Source organism: Podarcis vaucheri (assembly GCF_965113315.1).
Source record: "Podarcis vaucheri genome assembly, chromosome: 2".
NCBI classification, from domain to species: domain Eukaryota; kingdom Metazoa; phylum Chordata; class Lepidosauria; order Squamata; family Lacertidae; genus Podarcis; species Podarcis vaucheri.
The window spans coordinates 86,306,703-86,327,352 of NC_138760.1; the positions used below are offsets into that span (position 1 = coordinate 86,306,703).

Genomic DNA, 20,650 nt, shown 5'->3' on the forward strand with positions numbered 1-20,650 from the left:
GAGGGCACCTTTAAATAGAGGCCTGTCTTCTGACAGCCCTTCAGTTAGAACACTCTTCTCTGTAAAGTGGGGCAGGTGGGTATTGTATTTGGGGTCCTTATGATAACTGAGGGGGACGCGGGTGGCGCTGTGGGTAAAACCTCAGCGCCTAGGACTTGCTGATCGCATGGTCGGCGGTTCAAATCCCCGTGGCGGGGTGCGATCCCATCGTTCGGTCCCAGCACCTGCCAACCTAGCAGTTCGAAAGCACCTCCGGGTGCAAGTAGATAAATAGGGACCGCTTACCAGCGGGAAGGTAAACGGCGTTCTGTGTGCTGCGCTGGCTCACCAAATGCAGCTTGTCACGCTGGCCACGTGATCCGGAAGTGTCTGCGGACAGCGCTGGCTCCCGGCCTATAGAGTGAGATGAGCGCACAACCCTAGAGTCTGGCAAGACTGGCCCGTACAGGCAGGGGTACCTTTACCTTTTTATGATAACTGAAGAGTTTGTGCACAAATGTTTCTTTAAAGAAACAAAGCATTTTATTGTGGGGAAAATGTGATCTTAGCCATAGAAAAGCATAAAAAAGCTCTCAGAATTTCCCCCGAGTTTGTTCACTTTGATAAGAGCCATGTGAAGATGTCAGGCTCAATCATTGTTGGACAGAAATTAATTACCTCAGTATTCTTTATCAGCCTGCTCAATAGGCCCAATATTTGTTATTTGGCAGTCTTAATCTGGGAATGTTTAACCAGAAGGGGCAAAACAGGGAGAACTGGACTAAAATAGTGCAATGACAGACAATGAGCATGCTGCAGAAATGTAGAACTAGAAATATCAAGCTGATTTGAATTACTCTTTTGTGTGGAAACTGTTGAAACACCCCCCACCCCCAAATGGTACACGAGTTGAACCTGTCATCCAGCAAAGTAGAACAGTTCAAGTTTTCAGCATCTGTGCAGGCCATTGACATCACCGGAGGTGAGCAATAGTTAAATAAGAAAGATGCACATAAAGCTATGTGAAATATTTTGTGGCACAAGCCCACAAACAAGTTTCTTCCTGGAAATAAAAAAAGGAATGGTGTGAAATCTGATGTCTTATTTGTATGTGTTGAAAGCTCTCCTGTGTGGAGCATGTGAGTTACCCTGAGCAGTCTATCAAACCGCAACAGAAGCTTTTTACCATTGTATCATTGCTCTTTTATAATTTAAAACACAAACCCCTCACATTGACAGCTGTATAATTCAGGAGTTTTTCGGTGTATTTTCCGTGTGTGTGTGTGTGTGTGTGTGGCACAACAACTTTGGGTTTCTTGCAAAATCAAAGATGATAAAATCTCTTATTTCTTGTTTACCAGATTGTTTAGTGTAATTTTGGAACAATTAACCAAAGAAGAAGAAGACGGTGCCCATTCTAGTGGGAAATCAGGTGGTTTTGATGTAAAAGCCCTAAGAGCCTTTCGTGTGTTGCGACCCCTCCGGCTTGTATCAGGAGTGCCCAGTGAGTCATTATCTATTTATTTATTTTCTTGCAATTGTTTAATTGAAGAGATGAGATCCTCCATGTCTATGAAACTACATAGTAGATGTTGCCTTCCTTATCAATTAATTTGATAATGTCTATTTTGAGATGTCACTCAAAATAGTTTACTAAAGTTTTGGGATGGTATGTGTGACTATGATAAACATTCACTAAGCAGGTAAAGGAATTGATTTTGTGGACTGATCCTATCAATTAAATGCCAAACTAGATGCTACAGTAAAAACGCAGCTGTCTCTGAAAATGGAACCTACTTGTTCTTGACCTCAGATTATTTTCTGTTTTCCTCCTACTGCTAGGATGTGTGGAAACAAGCTATGGCATGAGGATATGGCAAATTCTACTAGACCATGCTGAAGGGATAGGGAGAACTAGATATGTGGCTACTATTTTTGGTGTCAGTAGGCACGTTTCACATCTAGTTTGGACCTTAGGCCTTTACTTAAATGCTTCCAGTGAATGGGAGCCCAGCTCCTCTTGAGTTAGTCTGGTCCACTGTTGAACAGCTCCTGACATTAGGAAGTTTCTTTTAATGTTTAAGAGTCCATGTAATAAGCTTTGGAGGAGCCCTCAGGGAAATATTGTGCAAACATTTGCTCTAGATCACACTTTCCAAATTTTTTGACTTCATTGACTCCTTGATAAGTTTATGAAGTTGCCACTCATCCCCAACCCAAATTCTTAGGAATGCAAATGAAATTAAGTCAAGATATAGCACCTATATACCTATAAACAGGATGATCTGAGAATACTGTTGTGTTGTAGAATCACCTTATTCAAGACAGACATTCCTTCCTCATTTGCCTTTTGTACATTCCTGAGAGTCATAGTTCTTAATTATTATTATTGTTTTGCATTATACCTCATAAACATTTTTCTCCCCCGGGCCCTTTTCAAAATGTGTTTTATTATCAAATTTTCAAACAATAAACATAAAAAAGAATACAAATGTGTCAGAAAATTCAAAGAACCATAGGCATTTATTCACCTGATGCAGAGTGCCAGGGAGGTAAATATCAACTACTTTGGGAAACCTGGCTCTGGGAAATGAAAGCTGGGCTGCTAAAACTGGAAGAACTACTAAAACAAGCAAGTCCAACACAAATGACATGTGGATTTGCATATAATCCTTTCTGTTTTATTGCCATTCATTGCTGTCTCTTTTTTTGAGGTTGTTTTGGATTGAATGAAACCTCTCTCTCTCTCATCTCTTGCTTTTAACATTTGATCCAGAAGCAAGGTCATAATGCTGTGTTTATTAGACCATAATCTGTTGCCATGGAAATGATGGTAATTGGTACAGATTTAGCAAAATTACTTCAATGGAGGATCAAGCTATTGTAGGAAAGATGCCATGAGTGGGGTGAAAGCCTTTTGGTCAGATGGAAAACTCTCACTGCCAACAGACTGATATCTCTAATTTTGTACATGCGTTTCTCTCGATACAAGCAAGAGCTGACCTTCCCTCTCTCTTTTTTTTAAGTGACAAGAGAATTAGAATGTGTGTGTGTTTTTTTTAAAAAAGCTTGTTTTGCTGTTCTCAAGGGCATCTTCACTTAGTACATACACTCATTAAAAATTATGCTGGTACTTTTTGACTGTACTTTTTGACACTAGCAATACTCTCTTTGACCAAGTGTTCTTTAAGAGAGCAATGCGAAGCCCTAGCTGGAAGCAGTGGGGTGGAAATGAATGATTCAGATCCACATTTTCAACCAAGACTCTGCTGCTTGTGCCACCCAGGGTTAAAGGTGCGTTCAGGAAGCTAATCTTACTTTTTGGCAGTGCCAGCCTGAATCTGGCATAGCAGAGTGGCCTGGAGTGTAATCCTCTTGATGAAATGTGCTGTCTTCAGATCCATCACCTGGCCCTATCCTGCCTCTCATGTTTCAGAACCTTGCAGTGGCTACCCAGGGGAGGACAGTGCCAGCAGCGCCGTGCAGTGCACTGTACTTTTGGTGGGCACAACAGTGGCTATTCTGCAATTGTGATACACCGCTACTAGGAGCAGCCTGTTGGAGAGCCACTTCTGTCTCAGCATAACCCCACTCATGGGTTAGGATTGCTCTGCAAGTCTTTCCCCACCAAAGTATTTACAACCCAGGTGTTGTAAATTTCCACCATAATTTAAGAACCACTAAGTGTTAGGTGTTAGTTTCCCAAAATAATTCAATCTAATTTGGCTAGTTGAGTATTCCACTTAGGGACTGGGGATATATTAAAATAGTTTGCTATTGTTTAATACTTTATGAACTGCTTACACATAGGTCAGCTTGTCAATTTGTAATACAAAGAGCCTGGTGGATTTTTGCTAGACTTTTGAAATAGAACATTTTTTTTTTTAAGAATGCTGAACATTCTGACCTTTGACAATCCTCTTAATGGAATACCTCCAAACTTCTGACTGTAGCTGTAGGACAGGCATGGGCAAACTCAGTCCTTCAGATGTTTTGGGACTACAACTCCCATCATCCCTAGGTAACAGGACCATTGGTCAGGGATGACGGGAGTTGTAGTCCCAAAACATCTTGAGGGCCGAGTTTGCCTATGCCTGCTGTAGGATTTTGTGCTAAGGGCACCAAGGTTTTATGAAGATGGCCTTCTGTTTGTCCTCTTGTATTGGGTTGTTTCTAGTTATGTGACTATACAAAATAGTATCAATATCTCTCTGTGTGCTTTTTGTGCTTCACAGGTTTACAGGTTGTCCTGAACTCCATTATAAAAGCCATGGTCCCTTTGCTCCATATTGCCCTTTTGGTATTATTTGTAATCATAATCTATGCTATTATAGGATTGGAACTTTTTATTGGAAAAATGCACAAATCATGTTTCTTTGATGATTCAGGTGAGTAAAGAAGCTGCTATTTATAACTCGAACAGAACTGTTGTACCTTAAATCCATGGCTTGAAAAACAACAGCGCCCCTGAATGTTTAAAATATTGCTAACCTTGATCTTCTTCACATTGACCTTTATTGAGGATTCAGAAGCGATAGTAGTCAGGGCTAGTTTGGACAATACCCAGAAGCAGGGAAAACTGGGAAAGTTGTGGCTTGCTGCAACACACAAGGTAGACTGTTGGGATCTTGCTTTGGAAGAGATCTATGAGGGTTTACTACATCACATGTCCTAAGTAGAAGTGTTCAGTGCCTGTTTCCTTTTTTATTGCAGTTTGCAAACACACCCTCATTGTCAACCTCAGATTGAAGTACAGGGAAGCTACTACTTTATTAAAATAAGCTCATGTTAAAACCATTGGCAGTTGGACTGGAAGTTAATCCACACATAAGACTGATGCAGCTCCCTGTTACTAAAAGAAGGAAGCAATATTGAGATGATTAATAGAGACACTGGACATCTAGAGATGCTACAGGGCTAGAGATGCTACAGGGCATCCTAAATATGAATGCTAGTAGTCAAAAGTACAGTTTATCAAGGTTGCTAGTTGCAGTGGAAGAGGAGTAAGATCTGGTAATCTACATCTCATTCCACAGGACTGAATGACACATGATATACTATTGTGTTTGTTTCAACTAACTCTAGAGCAGATCACCACAAGCCTGCTCAGAATTAGGTTTACATCATTCACAATTTCACTGAACAGATGTTTGGTTAGTTCTTCTAACTGTGGAAAAGTAAGGACTACAGTCCATTGATGGTGTTCACCTATTGAGATAGGTAGGACAGAAGTCCAGGAGGCTAACAGTAGGTGGAGCCAGAGCCAGTGGCAGGTGGAATCAGGGCCAATGGAAGCAGGAACAACTACTTCTAGTTTTGTCTCCGCCCCCTACTTGCTGTGTTCTACGAGGCCAATGCTTAGACTAAGGAGGGGTAAGCTGACAGCCAGTTGTCACCCACTGGACTGGTTGTAAATTAGAAGAAATATTGGAGCAAACTGAAGTTGGTTGGGCAGTGCCTTCTTCATCCTAATGGACGAGCCTCTGCTCTTACTGACATAGATATAGAGTGTCACTACTGTAGAGCAGTGTGATAATGTATACAAAAGTGTGTGATGTTGCCTTAATAAAGTGAGTTTCCACCAGGAATCTACATAGTGCAGATTTAAAATAGGCCAAGGTTGTATCCAGGCTTAGTTTTGAGTATAGTACTGAGAAGGAATCAGTATGGTCTGCACACGTTTTATGATCAGTTATTGTCTGCACTGGTGTTCCTAGTTTGCTCATTAATATGTCACAAGCTTTTCTACAGTTATTTTTCTGCTAATTTCTTTCAGCAGAAACTAAGCCGTGTGTGTGTGTGTGTGTGTGTGTGTGTGTGTAAAATCTCTGAACTCAGCTGCTTTCTGACTCCATTTCAAAACCGGTCTGCTTTTTCCAAGCTGGATGTTGAGAACTTCTTACCCTGAAATGTTTTTGATCCATTTTTAGATATATTAGCTGAAGAGGATCCTGCACCTTGTGCATTCTCAGGGAGTGGACGTCAGTGTCCAATGAATGGCACTGAATGTAAGGGTGGCTGGCCTGGACCAAATGGAGGCATAACCAACTTTGATAATTTTGGCTATGCAATGTTAACTGTGTTCCAGTGTATAACAATGGAAGGATGGACTGATGTGCTATATTGGGTAAGTCACCAGTGATACTTCTTGTGCGTAAAGGAAAATAACCTTGCTTTGAAGCATCCTCTTATACTCTTCTTCCTGTCACTGCATTTTCTTTTCAGGTTAAATGTGTGCTCTGTACATTTAACTTATGCAAGTTCCACATTTGCAAGTCAAATCTTGTGTTTCCGTGCTTTCGAATGTTTCATTAAAAAAGTTGCTTTTGTGAAGGTACTTTATGTTTATTTTTAAAGCTGACATTTAGCATTTTTTTTTTTGCAATTACTTCATTTACTTTCAGTTTCGTATCAGCATTCTCTGAAATAAATTTATATTATTTTGAGTTTATAAATCATTTTGCAAGCATGCTGCCTATGAAGTATAATCAAAACTGGTGATTAAATTGATTCAGCTTCCTTATAAGAGGGCAATGAATCATGTCCCATGTTTCTAGAGCTACTAGCTATTGATGCAGTGCCCACTGCTGGGAAGATGTAGCATAAAGAGTGCTAGTTAACCATTTAAATTATGCCTATAGACTTTCAGTTGTAGGTGCTATACTTTCATGCGGCTACACATGAGTATTCATATTGAGCATACCAATGCTACTAAGGTAATAGTAAATCCCTGGCAAAATGTTAAATGAAATGTTAACAGCACAATTATATGCATATTTATGCAGAAGTATATTCCACTGTGCAGTAGGGCTTATTCTTTTATTAAATCATTTAGGATTTCAGCCTAAATCAAAGAATTCTGATTAGTTGTTCCATTTGTTTGTAGAATATGTATTCAAAGTCCAAGGATGATTATAAGAAATAATAATAATAATAATAATAATAATAATAATAATAATAATAATAATACAGTGGTGCCCCGCAAGACAAATGCCTCGCAAGACGGAAAACTCGCTAGACGAAAGAGTTTTCCGTTTTGGAGATACTTCGCAAAACGAAATTCCTATGGGTTTGCTTCGCAAGACGACAATGTCTTGCGAGTTCCTGCTGGTTTTTCCCCCTCCCCCCTTTTTTCTAAGCCGCTAGTCCGCTTATCAGCTGATCCGATCAGCAGATAAGCCGCTAATAGCGCTAATCCGCTAATCCGTCAATGGGCTTGCTTCGCAAGACGAAAAAACTGCTAGACGAAGAGAATCACAGAACGGATTCTTTTCGTCCTGCGAGGCACCACTGTAATAATAATAATAATAATAATAATAATAATAATAATAATAATAATATAAAAATCCCTCTTAATATCCAACATCATATCCAAGAATAGCTCAGTCAGGGAAGCCACTGAGCAAGCAGGCTGGGGAGTACAGTGATAGCAGCCATTATTTTTCTTCAATTATGGCCTGAACCTCATAACCTGAACCTAGGACAAAGTGGTTTTCTGGTGAGCAAAATCATACTTTTATTAACCACAGCTACTATCACCCCTCTAGTCTTGTTTGGTGCTGCAGAGCATGAGAGTTTATTGTAAACCAACCTGCCTTTCATCAACAGCACCGGCACACCAGAGGGCACAGTAGTTAGTCCACCATGAATCTGTAGAATGGGATGGCCTGCAGGTGTCTGAGTCCCTTATTTCTCTGATAAAGTCTTTTCCCTACACCGTTCTTTCCCCTGTCCGCAACCACCACAGTCACCCCTTCTTGTTTTCTGACCAAGGCATCTCTGGACACTCAAGCTCTTCTAGAATACTTTTCAAACGGGTAGAGGTAAACTCTAAACAGTAATGCAACCAACAAACAAAATGTGCTACTTTGCATTGCCACGTTAAAAGAAGGCACTCCTGTGCATAGGGTGACAGAGGAAACATGGGTAGATGTCAACCTCAGAAATGGCATCCGAGGTCATTTCCAATGTTTACGTATCACTTCACAGTATGGCTTAGACTACTTTTGGGGAAATTGTCAGAGCTCTGAAAGTAATGGACGTATTTAGATATACTGTACACCAAATTGAAGGTAAGGAGCTTGGTTACCAAACATATAATCGTCTTGGAACTCTGTTTTTGATGGGTGAATTGCTATTAAGGCTCAAACAGCAAAACAAAACAAACAAAACAAACAAAACAAACAAAACAAACAAAACAAAACAAAACAAAACAAAACATAAAAACCCTAGGAACTATGGCAAAAACATGGATTTAGACTGCAGTATTGTTTGAATCCCTTATAGCTGTATCAAACCTATTACATACTGTTATCCAACTCATTTCCTACAGCTTAATGCATGGAATGTCCAAATTGGATTGATGCTGAAAGCAATTTATCTGTTAAAGTTCCAGTGCTGTTATGTATTTGGCAACTCAGCTGTTTACCGTCATTTTGGTATATAGTAGAGTGGGGAACCTCAGGTCTGGAGGGCAAATGTAACCTTCCAGCTTTGGGAACTCTTCCCTAGGCATTGTCCTCTCCTCAATGGCCACTTGCAGCTCCTTCCAACCCTGCCCTATATCCTCCTAAAGTACTATGCCTTGCTGTAACTGTTCTTGAACTCTAATAACTCCTCTTGCTTTGTCTGTGTGGAGGATATAAAGTTGTGTGTTCATGGGATTGTAGAACCCTTTGACTTTATATGTGGCTGGGATGCAGGCTTCTGTATGAAGGTTGGAGCCACATCCATTGCTCTTGCCATTTTCGCCTCTGGTCCTGGATGGTTCCCCTCAAGCAAATGCCTCCCTTGGGCTGCCAAAGGTTCTTTGTTTCTCTCCTATGCCTGTGTCCAAATTGACCCATTGTTTTCAGCCCTGCAATGTTTTTCCTGAAGGTAGTATAAGCCATGATGTGACCTTGAAAATTATCATGGCTATATTTGAGGGTGTCATCTACCCAAATCCGCTTCGTCACCCTAGGTACAATTGATTTGGTATAGGTACCTGCTTTTAGCATGCCAGTGATGATACAACAACCGCATTCTGTTTGACCTACTGTAATATATGGATTATTTGGTAATGAGTGTTTGTGATTCAGTTCATAACAAATGGCTTAATAAGATACATATTCAGTGAATTATTCTGGAGCAAAATATTGATTAACTTATAATGTCAATATGTTTCAGTATGTTTATTTTATTTCTGCTTTCTTATGGTTGGAACTAGTTTAGCAGATTGATGTCAAGTGTTTGGATGAGATGCACTGTCCTCATATGCTGAACTATTTCGTTTAAAATATAGCTGTACAGCATGTACATGCACAATGACAGCTGGCAACTGTCACTAAAGGTAGAAAGTGCTGTGATACATGGAGGATTGTTTCTGTGACCAAAGGCAGTCTCCTACTGAAGGTGACAGAAGAACAGCCCTAATGCTAAGTGTTTATGCAACCCACAGGGATTTAATTAAGTAATGCCATTATTCCCCATGTGGCATTAACTTCTAAAGTAGCTTCTGCCACCCATGGAAACAGAAAATAACTACTCCCTGTGTTTACATATTCAGCAACAAAAACAATTGGCACTGATGCTATTCTTGTCTGCTGCTGCCAATTAGTTATAAACGAGTGAAATACCTGCTATTAAGACACAGGGGCTCTGTAGGTGTGGTGAGAGGGCTTTTATGGAAGGAAAGGGGTATCTCTGCATGCTCTGTACTCAGAGGTACATTGCAACACTTCACTTCAGCATTGGTGGAACCTAGGCCTTCCAGGTCCTGTTGCCCTCAAGTGTATACAGTGGTGCCTCGCAAGACGAAAAGAATCCGTTCCGCGAGTCTCTTCGTCTAGCTGTTTTTTCGTCTTGCGAAGCAATCCTATTAGCGGCTTAGCGGATTAGCGCTATTAGCGGTTTAGCGGCTATTAAAGGCTTAGCGGCTAAAAGGCTATTAGCGGCTTAGCGGCTTAGAAAAAGGGGGGGAGCGAAAAAAACCGCAAGACTCGCAAGATGTTTTCGAGGGCTTCATTCAAAATGGTCCAGGTGTTCTGTGGCCAATCTGCTTTCGGAAGGCTTCAAGCGTGTTATTACTAGGGTTGGTGTCACTGCCTGGCACTCCTTCCTGACTGGGCACTCTGTTAACATCTATCTTAAGTGCCCATCTCCCATAGTGCGCCAGAGTTGATGCTATATCAGGGGCATTGTGGGAAATTAAAATGGCAGCTCAAATCTCAGAGCACTGCTGCCTGTCACCACCAGTGCCAGTGGGTGAATGTGACCCACTAGAGGGTGATTACTTGCAGAGGACCCAGTTGTGTTAGGTCCCAGTGCAGTGTTTGCACGAAACATATGTAATCCAGCATGATCTCCTTTTGAGTGAATTGTGCTTCACTCAGCTAAAATATTATACTCACTGTGTTTTTGATCAACAATCTGAAGAGAGGACTTTCAGCCTAGAAATTCAGAGCTTTGGGTGGCTTTTTACTGAGCACAGGACAAACAACCATTTCCTATTTATATGATTAAAAATAGTCCTGTAAGATGTATTCAAGTAAGTGAATATTAATCAACTTTAACAAAGAGAAGGCAGAAACACTGAAACAAGTCAAGTCCGGGGGAACAGAACCAAAGTGGTCTATTAATTATAGCCACCATACAGTATTATCATTTGTGTGCTGATCCTTTAACACCTGGTGCATTAAGACTTGGGTTGGATCAGAAGATGAGTCATCATTGCTTATTCTAGCTGCTGCATCCTGTATCTCAGGTTGAGAGCCCTTAATATGGTTTAATCATTGGCTAGCTGGCTGCAATAAATTGTGGGCTCCCAGAGTTCAATAGGTAACTGGGTAACCTGATCTGGGTATAACAGCCCATCATTATGCTTTTATGGCATATTTAAAAAACAATGTATCACTTAATTCCTTAAAGTTTCCTATAAATGACTTATAAAACTTAATGTAATATGTGTGTGGCAGTTAAAATAGCATATAAGCACAGCCGATGCCATTATAACACTGAGGTCACATAATAGATTAGGAATATAAAAAGTCAATGTGATTAATTTGGGGATTGTCTGGATCCAAAATCTAGTGGTTGCACGATATCTGATTGATGTGCTTTTATTTGTGCATGATAGGCATTGTGTTTGCCAAGTTAGGAATGGCTTCTGCTTTCACTCTGCAAAATTGAAACTTTCCACAGATTTGCAATAAAGTGTATACTGAGGTAGAACTAGATATTGAAATGCTCCTTGATTTTTTCCTCTCCACCTCTTCCTAAAAATATGGAATATATGTGTGATGTGACACTTTTTGTATGGTTCAGTCCTGTTCCCAGCTGCATGTCGTGTTAACCCTGTAGTTTTATGCCAAGGGCAGCTTCCCTTCCAAATAGCAGCACAACAGGGAATTTTTTGTTAGAACTATGGCAGAGAAGAAAATTGCTTTAGAAAACCCTCCCTGTGTACCACAGACCCAGTCCTGATTCTGCCTCCTCTCCAGCTGTTATTAGAAGTGAAAAAAGCAAACACACAGTGTATGGATATATCGCCTACAACCGCTATTAGGGACAGACCGCAAGGACGGCTTAACTCAGCAGTATATCGCTGATGAAACCGTCTCCTGAGTCCCTCTGCTATGAGCACCCAGCACGCTGAGTGAAAAACAAGCGGCAGCCAGACCCTGGAAGCAGAGGGTCTCAGAAGCGGTGCTGGTTTCACCAGCGATATACAGCTGAGTGAAACTGCCCGCTCTGTCTGCCCTCATACCGCTGCAGAGGGAGAAACAAGTTGCATCACCGGAGTGTGGTACAGCTTGTTCCTCCCTCTGCTTCAACAAGCCCTATGTCCCTCTGGCTTGAGCAATCTGGAGGGACGTGGTGCTTGCTCAGGCAGCAGGGGAGAGGGAGAGTCTTCTCATCCCCTGGCTGAGGAGCGCAAACAAGAACCCCTCCCCCCGGCCCTCTGGCACCTATGTGCGCTGGTGGGATGTGGGGCTTGCTCAGCCAGGGGGCAAGAAGGCTCAAAGAAGCACCCCTGCCCCCAGCTGAGCCTAAGAAATAAGGTGGGCCCTAAAAATATATACCTCAAGTTTCAGAATTCTGGTTAAAGAGACGTGTGTTCAGGATTCACTGAAAGCTGTATATTGAAGGTGCTAGATGCACCTTTGTGGAGAGGGAGTTACGTAACTTAGGAGTTGCCACAGAGAGTGCCCTTTCCCAGGGCGCCACAATACCCCATGCTTCTGAGGGTGGGGGAACAACCAAGATGGCCACTTCTGCTGAGCTTAGCATCTCAGATGGTCTGCAGAGAAGGAGGTGGTCTTTCAGATATGGGGGCCTGATTTGTTTAGGGCTTTAAACACTAAAGTGAGCATTCTTTATTGGGCCCAGAAACGAACTGGAAACCAATGCTGTTGGAGGCAGGGATTAAGGAACACACAGTGTGACAGCATATTTTTTTATACAGTGGTGCCTCGCAAGACGAAATTAATCCGTTCCGCGAGTCTCTTCGTCTTGCGGTTTTTTTGTCTTGCGAAGCACGGCTATTAGCGGCTTAGCGGCTATTAATGGCTTAGCGGCTTTAAGAAAAAGGAAACAAATTCGCAAGAACTCACAAGACGTTTCGTCTTGCGAAGCAAGCCCATAGGGAAATTCGTCTTGCGGAACGACTAAAAAAACAGAAAACTCTTTCGTCTTGCGCATTTTTCGTCTTGCGAGGCATTCGTCTTGCGAGGTACCACTGTATTCCATGTTACCAGGAAGAGGGCTGAAAGAGACATGGAGTGGTGGTAGCGCTATGATTCTTGTAACATCTACTTCCTTGTTGCACTTGGCATATGCTGTGGACAAGAGGGAACTTGTGGTCTGGTTGTGTTCTGAAGCCCAAAGAGCATAGGGAAGAAGTCGGGCTGGTTTTGCTGGCTGGCAAGCTGTTAGATTTGAAAGGCATTGCCTTTTAAATCAGCTTGATATCTGAGCCTCTGAGATCTCAGAGCAGAGTCTTTGAAACCAGCAAGGTTTTCAGAAACTGCCTGTTATCCTCCAAAGAGTGTGGAGCTGACCAGAAGGCTTTGAAGTCTCTGTTCTAGGGTCAGCTGACCTACTGTGCAGATATCAAAGCTTGCTGGAACAGCTCGCACTCTTTCAGAAAACCCTGATTTCCAAGGCTATTCTTGATGCTGATAAAAATACCAGCAACTTAAATGCCAATTAAAATGTTACAAAACCAAGTGAGAAAGGTATAATTTCTACCCATGCAAGAGCTGTAAAAGAGGCTGAGGTGGAAGGATACTTAATCTGGCATTTAGTAAAATACTGATATAATTCCTAGGAAGCTAAGAGGCAGTCAGAAATGTTCGTTGGTTGTCCTCTGTCTGAAGCAATTGCTCTCGAATACGAATGTCTTTATAGCATCGGAAATGAACTTTTAAAATCCAATTTACAAATAATGCACAAAATAAAAAGAAGAATATTAGTTGAATAAAGGGTTGTGTGACTGAAGCACTTTCTTCTAGACCTGGGACTATAAATGGAATTCGAATGGCAAATGTATCCTTTTTGCCTTCAGTCCTTTAACATCAGAATGTGGATTATGACTCTCAGCACATTTACCATGAATATGAAAAACTGACCTTTTTACTAGTTTAAAAAAATATCAAAGATGGGCACAGACAGAACCCCCTCCCCCCGTTTTAAAAACAGTTATTAATAATTATGAAGATTTATTATGGCAATGCAGTAAGTTTCTAGACACTTAATAAAAATACAAAGAATAGCTGTCATTTATAGTGAAACATATAACTTGTAAAATATTGACAAAATTTTGCTAGAATGTGTCAGCTGTGGTGTTATGAGCAGCAGGGAGACAAGCAATAGGTGGAGCCAGAGCTAGTAACTGGCACAGCCAAGTAAATATACTATTGATCCTCTTTTCTTACTGAGTTTTACAAGGGTGACACTAAGTATAAGGAGAAGGAATCTGATAGCCCCGTGGAGTTGGAAGTTAGAAGGCAGGTGGAGACCGGCTGGTGGAAAACTGAGGTTGGTTATGAGCCTCCATTGGTTATAAGCAGGCACCCCCAAACTCGGCCCTCCGGATGTTTTGGGACTACAACTCCCATCATCCCTAGCTAACAGGACCAGTGGTCAGGCTTACAACCTATATAAAAACATAATTAAACATTACACATTAAAAGGCTTCCCTATACAGTACATCTGTTCTTGCATTTTCTCCAACCCCCCAGAGCAGCTTTGAGAAGGATACTGGGTATGCACAGGGAAGGTGTGAGAGAGGGAAGTTCCGTTGCACAAGCAGAAATCCTTGCGCTAACAGAACAAGTCCATTGGATATCACCCATTTGCTTTATATTTTTGTGTCTGAGTTTCAGCTTCTAAATTCCTGGATTTTTATGCGTAGAAAACTGAAAGCTGAACAATTAAATAAGATTTTGAAAGTTTAAACTTAATTCAGATTTATACATCAAACCCGAGCCTCTTTGCCATAGTAACCCAACCCTGTGCTTTACTGTACCCTTTACTGCCTTGCTTGAGCCACAGTTGCACCAAAGTCTCTCTTTGTTACCATTTAGTAGCTTCTTTCTAAATATTGCTTCCTATGTCTTCTAAATGAGATTTAAAACCTTTGCTGTATAGTTATGCTGAGTTCTAACTCTCTTGCTTTACAGTATTTTTTATTATGCTTTTGGAATGGTGATGAAACATGGCTCGCATTTTGCTTTTCTTCCCCTGATGATTGTGAGCAAGGGGGTGCATTCCGGTCACTTATCTGTGTTTCTTCCTCACCAACTGTTTGCTATTACAAAATTAAATTAAACTGTTTCTATAAGATCATCTTGTTTCTTACAGATGAATGATGCTATGGGATTTGAATTGCCATGGGTGTATTTTGTCAGTCTCGTCATCTTTGGGTCTTTTTTCGTTCTAAATCTTGTTCTTGGTGTATTGAGCGGGTAAGCATACACCTTTTTCGTCCTAGAAGCAGAGTCCTGTATTCGGTTGCCATGAACACATAGGTATATTATGAGAAGATCAAAATAATTGGGGATAAGATTTTTAAAATGACACACTGGGATTTTTCGTTTTAGAACAGCATGTATCCTTCAGAGGCCATGCAGCGTACAATAGCAAGGGCAATTTCCTGAAAAAATAATAGGCAGATGTAAAAACGTAAAGAGATCATAATAGACCTGTACTTAGTAATTAATTAACCACTACCTTAAATTCCAATAAATTTTTTTTCCAAACCGTTAAACAAATTATCAACCCCCGTAGGGTATAGGTTCTGAAATGTGCATATTGCTATAGTTAAATGTAATCTAGATATTTTAAAGCTCCTAAATGATCTTCTACACATTTTCTTCATCCCAAAAGTAGCTTAGAATTCTGTTTATAATACTGCCAATATTGGGCATCATGGTGAACTGCAGTGTAAGTAAGGGATGGAGCTGTGAGAGGGATACTGCTGGTACACCGAATACCTATGTGATCTGTCAATTGCAGGAGGACTCTGCTGTGTAGTGGATAGCTGAATCATAACATGTTTCCTTACATTTTACAGGTAAATGATGCAATAGGATGTGAATGGCCATGGATCTATTTTGTTAGTCTTATCATTCTTGGCTCATTTTTCGTACTTAACCTGGTTCTTGGTGTACTTAGTGGGTAAGCAGTTAGATTAACCTTGTATATTCCACCGCAGTGTGTGAAATGGCCTATGCGTTTGCACAAGCTTCACAGTGATGGCTTTTCTGCATGTCATTTTACCAGTGCTTGCTTTTCTGAATGTCTGAACTTTTGTGTTTCTGCCTGTCTATGACACCCTGTGTTTGCAGTGGTTCCCAACACCCCCCATCACTGAAGAGTAACTAAATGAAGTACTAACTTCGTTAAAGACATCATTTTGCACACAATGAGTGAAAGATGACACCTGTGTAAGCATATATATTTTAAAATATTGATAAAGGCCGTTGTCCATTTCTGAAAGCCTAGTTTCAGCATTTGAAAAGCTTATCTAAACAAACATACAATATCTTTTGTGTAACTACCAGCAGGATATGCCTGTTAGCAGGTGCTTCACATTTTCTGCTTCTATTGACATTGGTTGTATGCTTTTTACAAATCCTTTGATGTCTCCTGTATATTGGTGGAGATGTCTTACCTAAAGCTATTTAATATCCAGGACATTGTGCATGCAGCTGGCTCTCATCATTGGCTGTGAAGGTCACAAGTAGGCAAACATCGCTATAGCTGTCAACGGGAAAAGCTTGTCAAACTATCACCATATGTTTTTGCAGCTCCTTACCTGTATTGTAAGAAGAGCATGGCAGGATGGCACCAGTTATGGTGTCTGCATAAAGGGAGATGTAACTAAGTGGGCACAATATAGCCCATAGCACTTCTCCTATTTCAGCTTCAGTTCTCCAGGCCACTATGGGCAACAACGTTGGCAGAAGAATAGGCCTGTCTGACTGTCTGAAAATGATTAATACCCAAACAGATAGCCACAGTCCAAACGTCTGGCATTAAACACAATGGGATTATTAGTCAAATGGCAAATAGTAAGCAAATAAGCTTGTGGCATACAGATGTAGGGCTAGTCTGACATCACTGTCTGCATCCATAACATATCATACCAAATGCAGGCTTTCAAATCAGAACCTGAAATTAAAGTTGTGCTGTTTAATAATTTTATTCACTCTTGTCCGTAGTTCTTTAGGTGCAAGGAAGCTTGTTCATGCATTCTGCCTTGGGTAAGCCCTTTTTTGGGCATTTGGGGCTTAAACGGGAGGTCTTTCCTCCAATTTCTCTGCACATGCTGGCTCTACTTCAGGTTTTTCCAAATTGAGCAGGAAGGTCCGAAGGGAAAATAGAAGTATGTTCACCGAGAGGTGCTTAGATTCTTCCTTCAGACCAGGCTTTCTCAAACTTGGCCCTCCAGATGTTTTGAGACTACAATTCCCACCATCCCTGACCATTGGTCCTGTTAGCTAGGGATCATAGGAGTTGTAGGCCAAAAACATCTGGAGGACTGAGTTTGAGGAAGCCTGCTTCAGACCATCTGAAGTGGGACCAGCACACACGGGAATATTGGAGGTGATGCTTACATGCACAGTCCTGTCCCTTTCCTCGTCGAGCCCATGAGCATTATCCCCAAACACCTGAAGAGGGCTTTAATCGAACTGGAAGATACAGCAATAGGCAGTAAGTTAGAGTTCATAGTCATCTATGTTCCAGCAATTATCAGAAATTTTATTGTTTCACGCACTTAAAACTGGGCAGTATTTTCCTAAACTGTGTTGACCTCATTAACTGCATTAATCTGTGCAATGCAGCTTACCCAATGGGTACACACATTTTTTCCACAGACGAATAAGAAAATGTAGACAACAGAATGTTTTTGCAGTCCTATGCAGGGCATAGCTAACTCAATGGCAAATAATCTTTTCAGCTGAGTACTGTCGTAGAAATATAAATGTAACAAGGCTAGCAAGTCTTCTGGTGTCACCCATCCTCCTATTGTGTGCGCAGATGATTTATGACTGAATGACAATGTTACAGCAAAAATGTTTTTAAGAAGATATTGAAAAGTGCCCTCCTTTGATTATATATTTGATTATATATTTTTAATGTAAAATATATATTTTACTGTGAACTTAGCAATTTTGAAGACAGAATCTCTATTTACAAACAGAAATAAAGAAAAAACAAACAAACTGATATGTTACACAGTAGCTGCCTTAAAAAAAATCAGATCAGTGACCTACCTAAACCCTGTGCTGTTAGCCTGGCTAGTCTAGGGCTAAGTGTTTTCCAGACTTGCAGTAGTGAGGTATTGTGATCTTTTACCACTGCTTCTCTCCTAGTGTAACAGTATATGCTTAAGCCTACAATGCTGTAGCCTGTTGCCTCAAAGTAAGCCCCATTTGGTTCAGTGGGACTTACTGTATAAGCTGTCCCGAATATAAGCTGAGGCACCTAATTTTAGCACAAAAACTGGGAAAATTTATTGACTCGAGTAAAGCCGGTTCACCACACCACAAACCTGGTGGTGGCGGCAGAGGAAGAACAAGCAGCCCAAAAGGGCTGCTTTCAGGCTGCTCGTTCCTCCACCGCCGCCGACAGTGGCAAAGGCAGCAGAGGAGGAAGGAGCAGCCTGAAAGGACCCTCACTCGAGCATAGGCGCCGACTCCATGGGGCCTGAGGGGGCTCGAGCCCCCTCAATTTTTTTTGGGGGGGGCTCAGCCCCCCCAATAATCTCGGGCGCCCTTCCAGCAGAGCGCCGCCGCCGTCCCCCTTCTCCTCCCCACCTGCTCCCTAGCCAGCCAGCCAGCCGCGCGCCCTAGTCGGAGAGCCCCGGCCGTCCCCCGCGAGATTAGGGAATCCCCGGGGGCGGGGGCTCCTGCCTCGCTGCTTCGCAGCACCACCGCCACTGCCAAGGCACTGCCGGGGGGAATTTCCTTCCTCCTGGCGGTTTCAGCCCCCGCGAGAACAGGGGAATCCCGACCGGCCACACCTCCCAGCCAGCCAATCGGCTGGCTGGGGGGGGCGTGGCTTGCCCTATTTAGGGCCGGAGCGGAGGGGGCTCGCCCTCTCTTCTCCGGCTAGCCCCACGTTTCCCGCATATCAGCTGTTCCGGAGCTGATTAATAGGCGCAGCACGCTCTCCCCTATTCGCTCACGAGGAGGCGGCGCCACTTTATTTGCATATTCATGAGCTTACTTATTATTCATGAGCTTTCCCGGCCCCCCCCCCAGTATTTTTTATAAGTCCACGTCCCTGCACTCGAGTATAAGCCAAGGGGGGCTTTTTCAGCATAAAAACTGTGCTGAAAAAGTCGGCTTATACTTGAGTATATATGGTACTTTTTGAGAGAGATGTGTAGGATTGCGCAGTAAATGAGCAGTCACAATGGTTTCAAGTGGGATTTAACTTATTGGATTTGTATTATCCTGTGTAGCAGGTTAGGCTAAGGAATAGTGACTTACCTAGGGCTACTAGTGCGCTTCGTGAATTTGAACCTATTTCAAGAACAACATTTCCAAGGCCACCATACTCTCCCATTCGTAGAGCCACTCACAGAACACAGCCTAAGTCTGCAAATATAACTGCACTTCCCCAATAATTCAAGTGAGCTATATGCCTAGCTAACCATGTATAAGTCTTTGCATGTCCTAACTCACCTAAGAAGAGAACATGAGGCTTAACAAAATATTTTTTAAATGGTTGCAGAGGATATGGAGTAATGCAAGCTGTGGCTCTTGTTAAAGGACATTTATTAGCTGTCCTGCTCTGAGCTGGTAGATACTATGGGTCTTCCACAATAAAAAAGCAAAGTTCTAGACAAAAATAATAGATAGATATAATTAGAGGATAAATAGAAAAGCCCCCTGGAAACTTCTTGGGCAAACCCGGTTGAAATGAATGCAAACTGTGCTAATTGCCTATTTTGTGTTCTCCCTGTTCAGCTGGGCTTGGTCAGGAGAAGTTAGTTGTTGCCAAAACTGATACCATTTTGTTCTTAGTTTAGAAAATAAAATAAAATATTGAGTAATTATAATAAATGTTCAAAATGTAGGGCAGCTAGTCAGAAGGTTGTATTTCACTGTTTTATCAGTCTGTTGGAATTAGAATAGTTCCAGTTTAAAGATAACAGTCCCCACCACATCTGTAATTTGCACCATAAAGTGAAATCTAACCTAGTGTGGGTGAGTGTACACCCCTGCAATGGGGCCTCATTTTCCTTTTCTGACTCCTGCTGCCCTCAGCCACATTTTGTGTGTGAGAGAGACTGGAGGGTGGAGAAGATAAATTGGAACTTGCATTATACAAGCAAAATTCCATTTCTCAGACATCATTGGATATCACCTATTAATTTTTGGACCGTAGGTGCAAGAAAGTAGAATATTGCCTTATTATTTTGCGTGAAGAATGCATAGAAGGCTTCAGGCAAACGTAGGCTCTGAATACATAAAGGGCATCTCTCAAACTGATGAGAAAAATACTATCATTCTGCTAGCATAGATATAAGGATAAGGCTTTCTATATGCCTGTGGTAATAAGCATTATCCCCCCCTTGAAGTAATTAATGCAACAGATTATCTCCAAGGTAAATGATGCAAGTGTGTTGTAAAATATGCCTCCTGCATCTCTGTATTAATTAGAAAAATATTGAAGTCACCCAAGTTTTGGAGACATAATAGGTTTGGGTTTTTTTGTGTGTGTTTCTTTTTAAGGGAATGGCTTCTAGGAAAGATTTCCCTGGGACATACATGTAGGTAGTCACATATACTTTTAACCCTGCTCATAAAATCAGTCATATTGTCATATATAATGTGATTAATAAACACGTATGTCTGCATAGATGCACATTTATAAAACATGACCAGACTTCCACAAGGCAAAAAGGTGATGATAATTTAAAAAGTAAAAGCTCTCCCAAAATAATCCCTATGCCTTAAAAACATGGCTGTATTTAGTTCTCTGGATTTTAGGAACTAAAATCTGGAATCTGTGCTGAAGATGTTTCCATATGATATGACTATTTCCTGTGTTGTTGATTTATGCTCAGCATTTTGAAAAGTGTCTAATGTTTTTGATCTTCGTATTTCGTGTGTTGTGTTTGTGAACTGCATGACTGACGTGTTTATAGAATGATGTACATGTAGGTAAGGTA

At 41.5% G+C, this 20,650-nt stretch overlaps 1 protein-coding gene across 29 annotated transcripts in view; it reads left to right on the forward strand.

The window, feature by feature from the left end:
* Positions 1 to 20,650, forward strand: part of CACNA1D (calcium voltage-gated channel subunit alpha1 D) — a 201,710-nt gene that overhangs the window by 68,300 nt on the left and 112,760 nt on the right. For 20 of the 29 annotated variants that reach the window (XM_082209161.1, XM_082209170.1, XM_082209168.1 and 17 more), the window contains exons 5-8: positions 1,341 to 1,483; positions 4,215 to 4,367; positions 5,910 to 6,106; positions 15,536 to 15,639. In XM_082209161.1, coding sequence (XP_082065287.1) covers positions 1,341 to 1,483; positions 4,215 to 4,367; positions 5,910 to 6,106; positions 15,536 to 15,639 — 597 coding nt within the window. Of the gene's footprint in view, positions 1 to 1,340; positions 1,484 to 4,214; positions 4,368 to 5,909; positions 6,107 to 14,823; positions 14,928 to 15,535; positions 15,640 to 20,650 lie in introns of those variants that run through there. The other 9 variants (XM_082209169.1, XM_082209165.1, XM_082209157.1 and 6 more) reach the window with 2 other exon arrangements.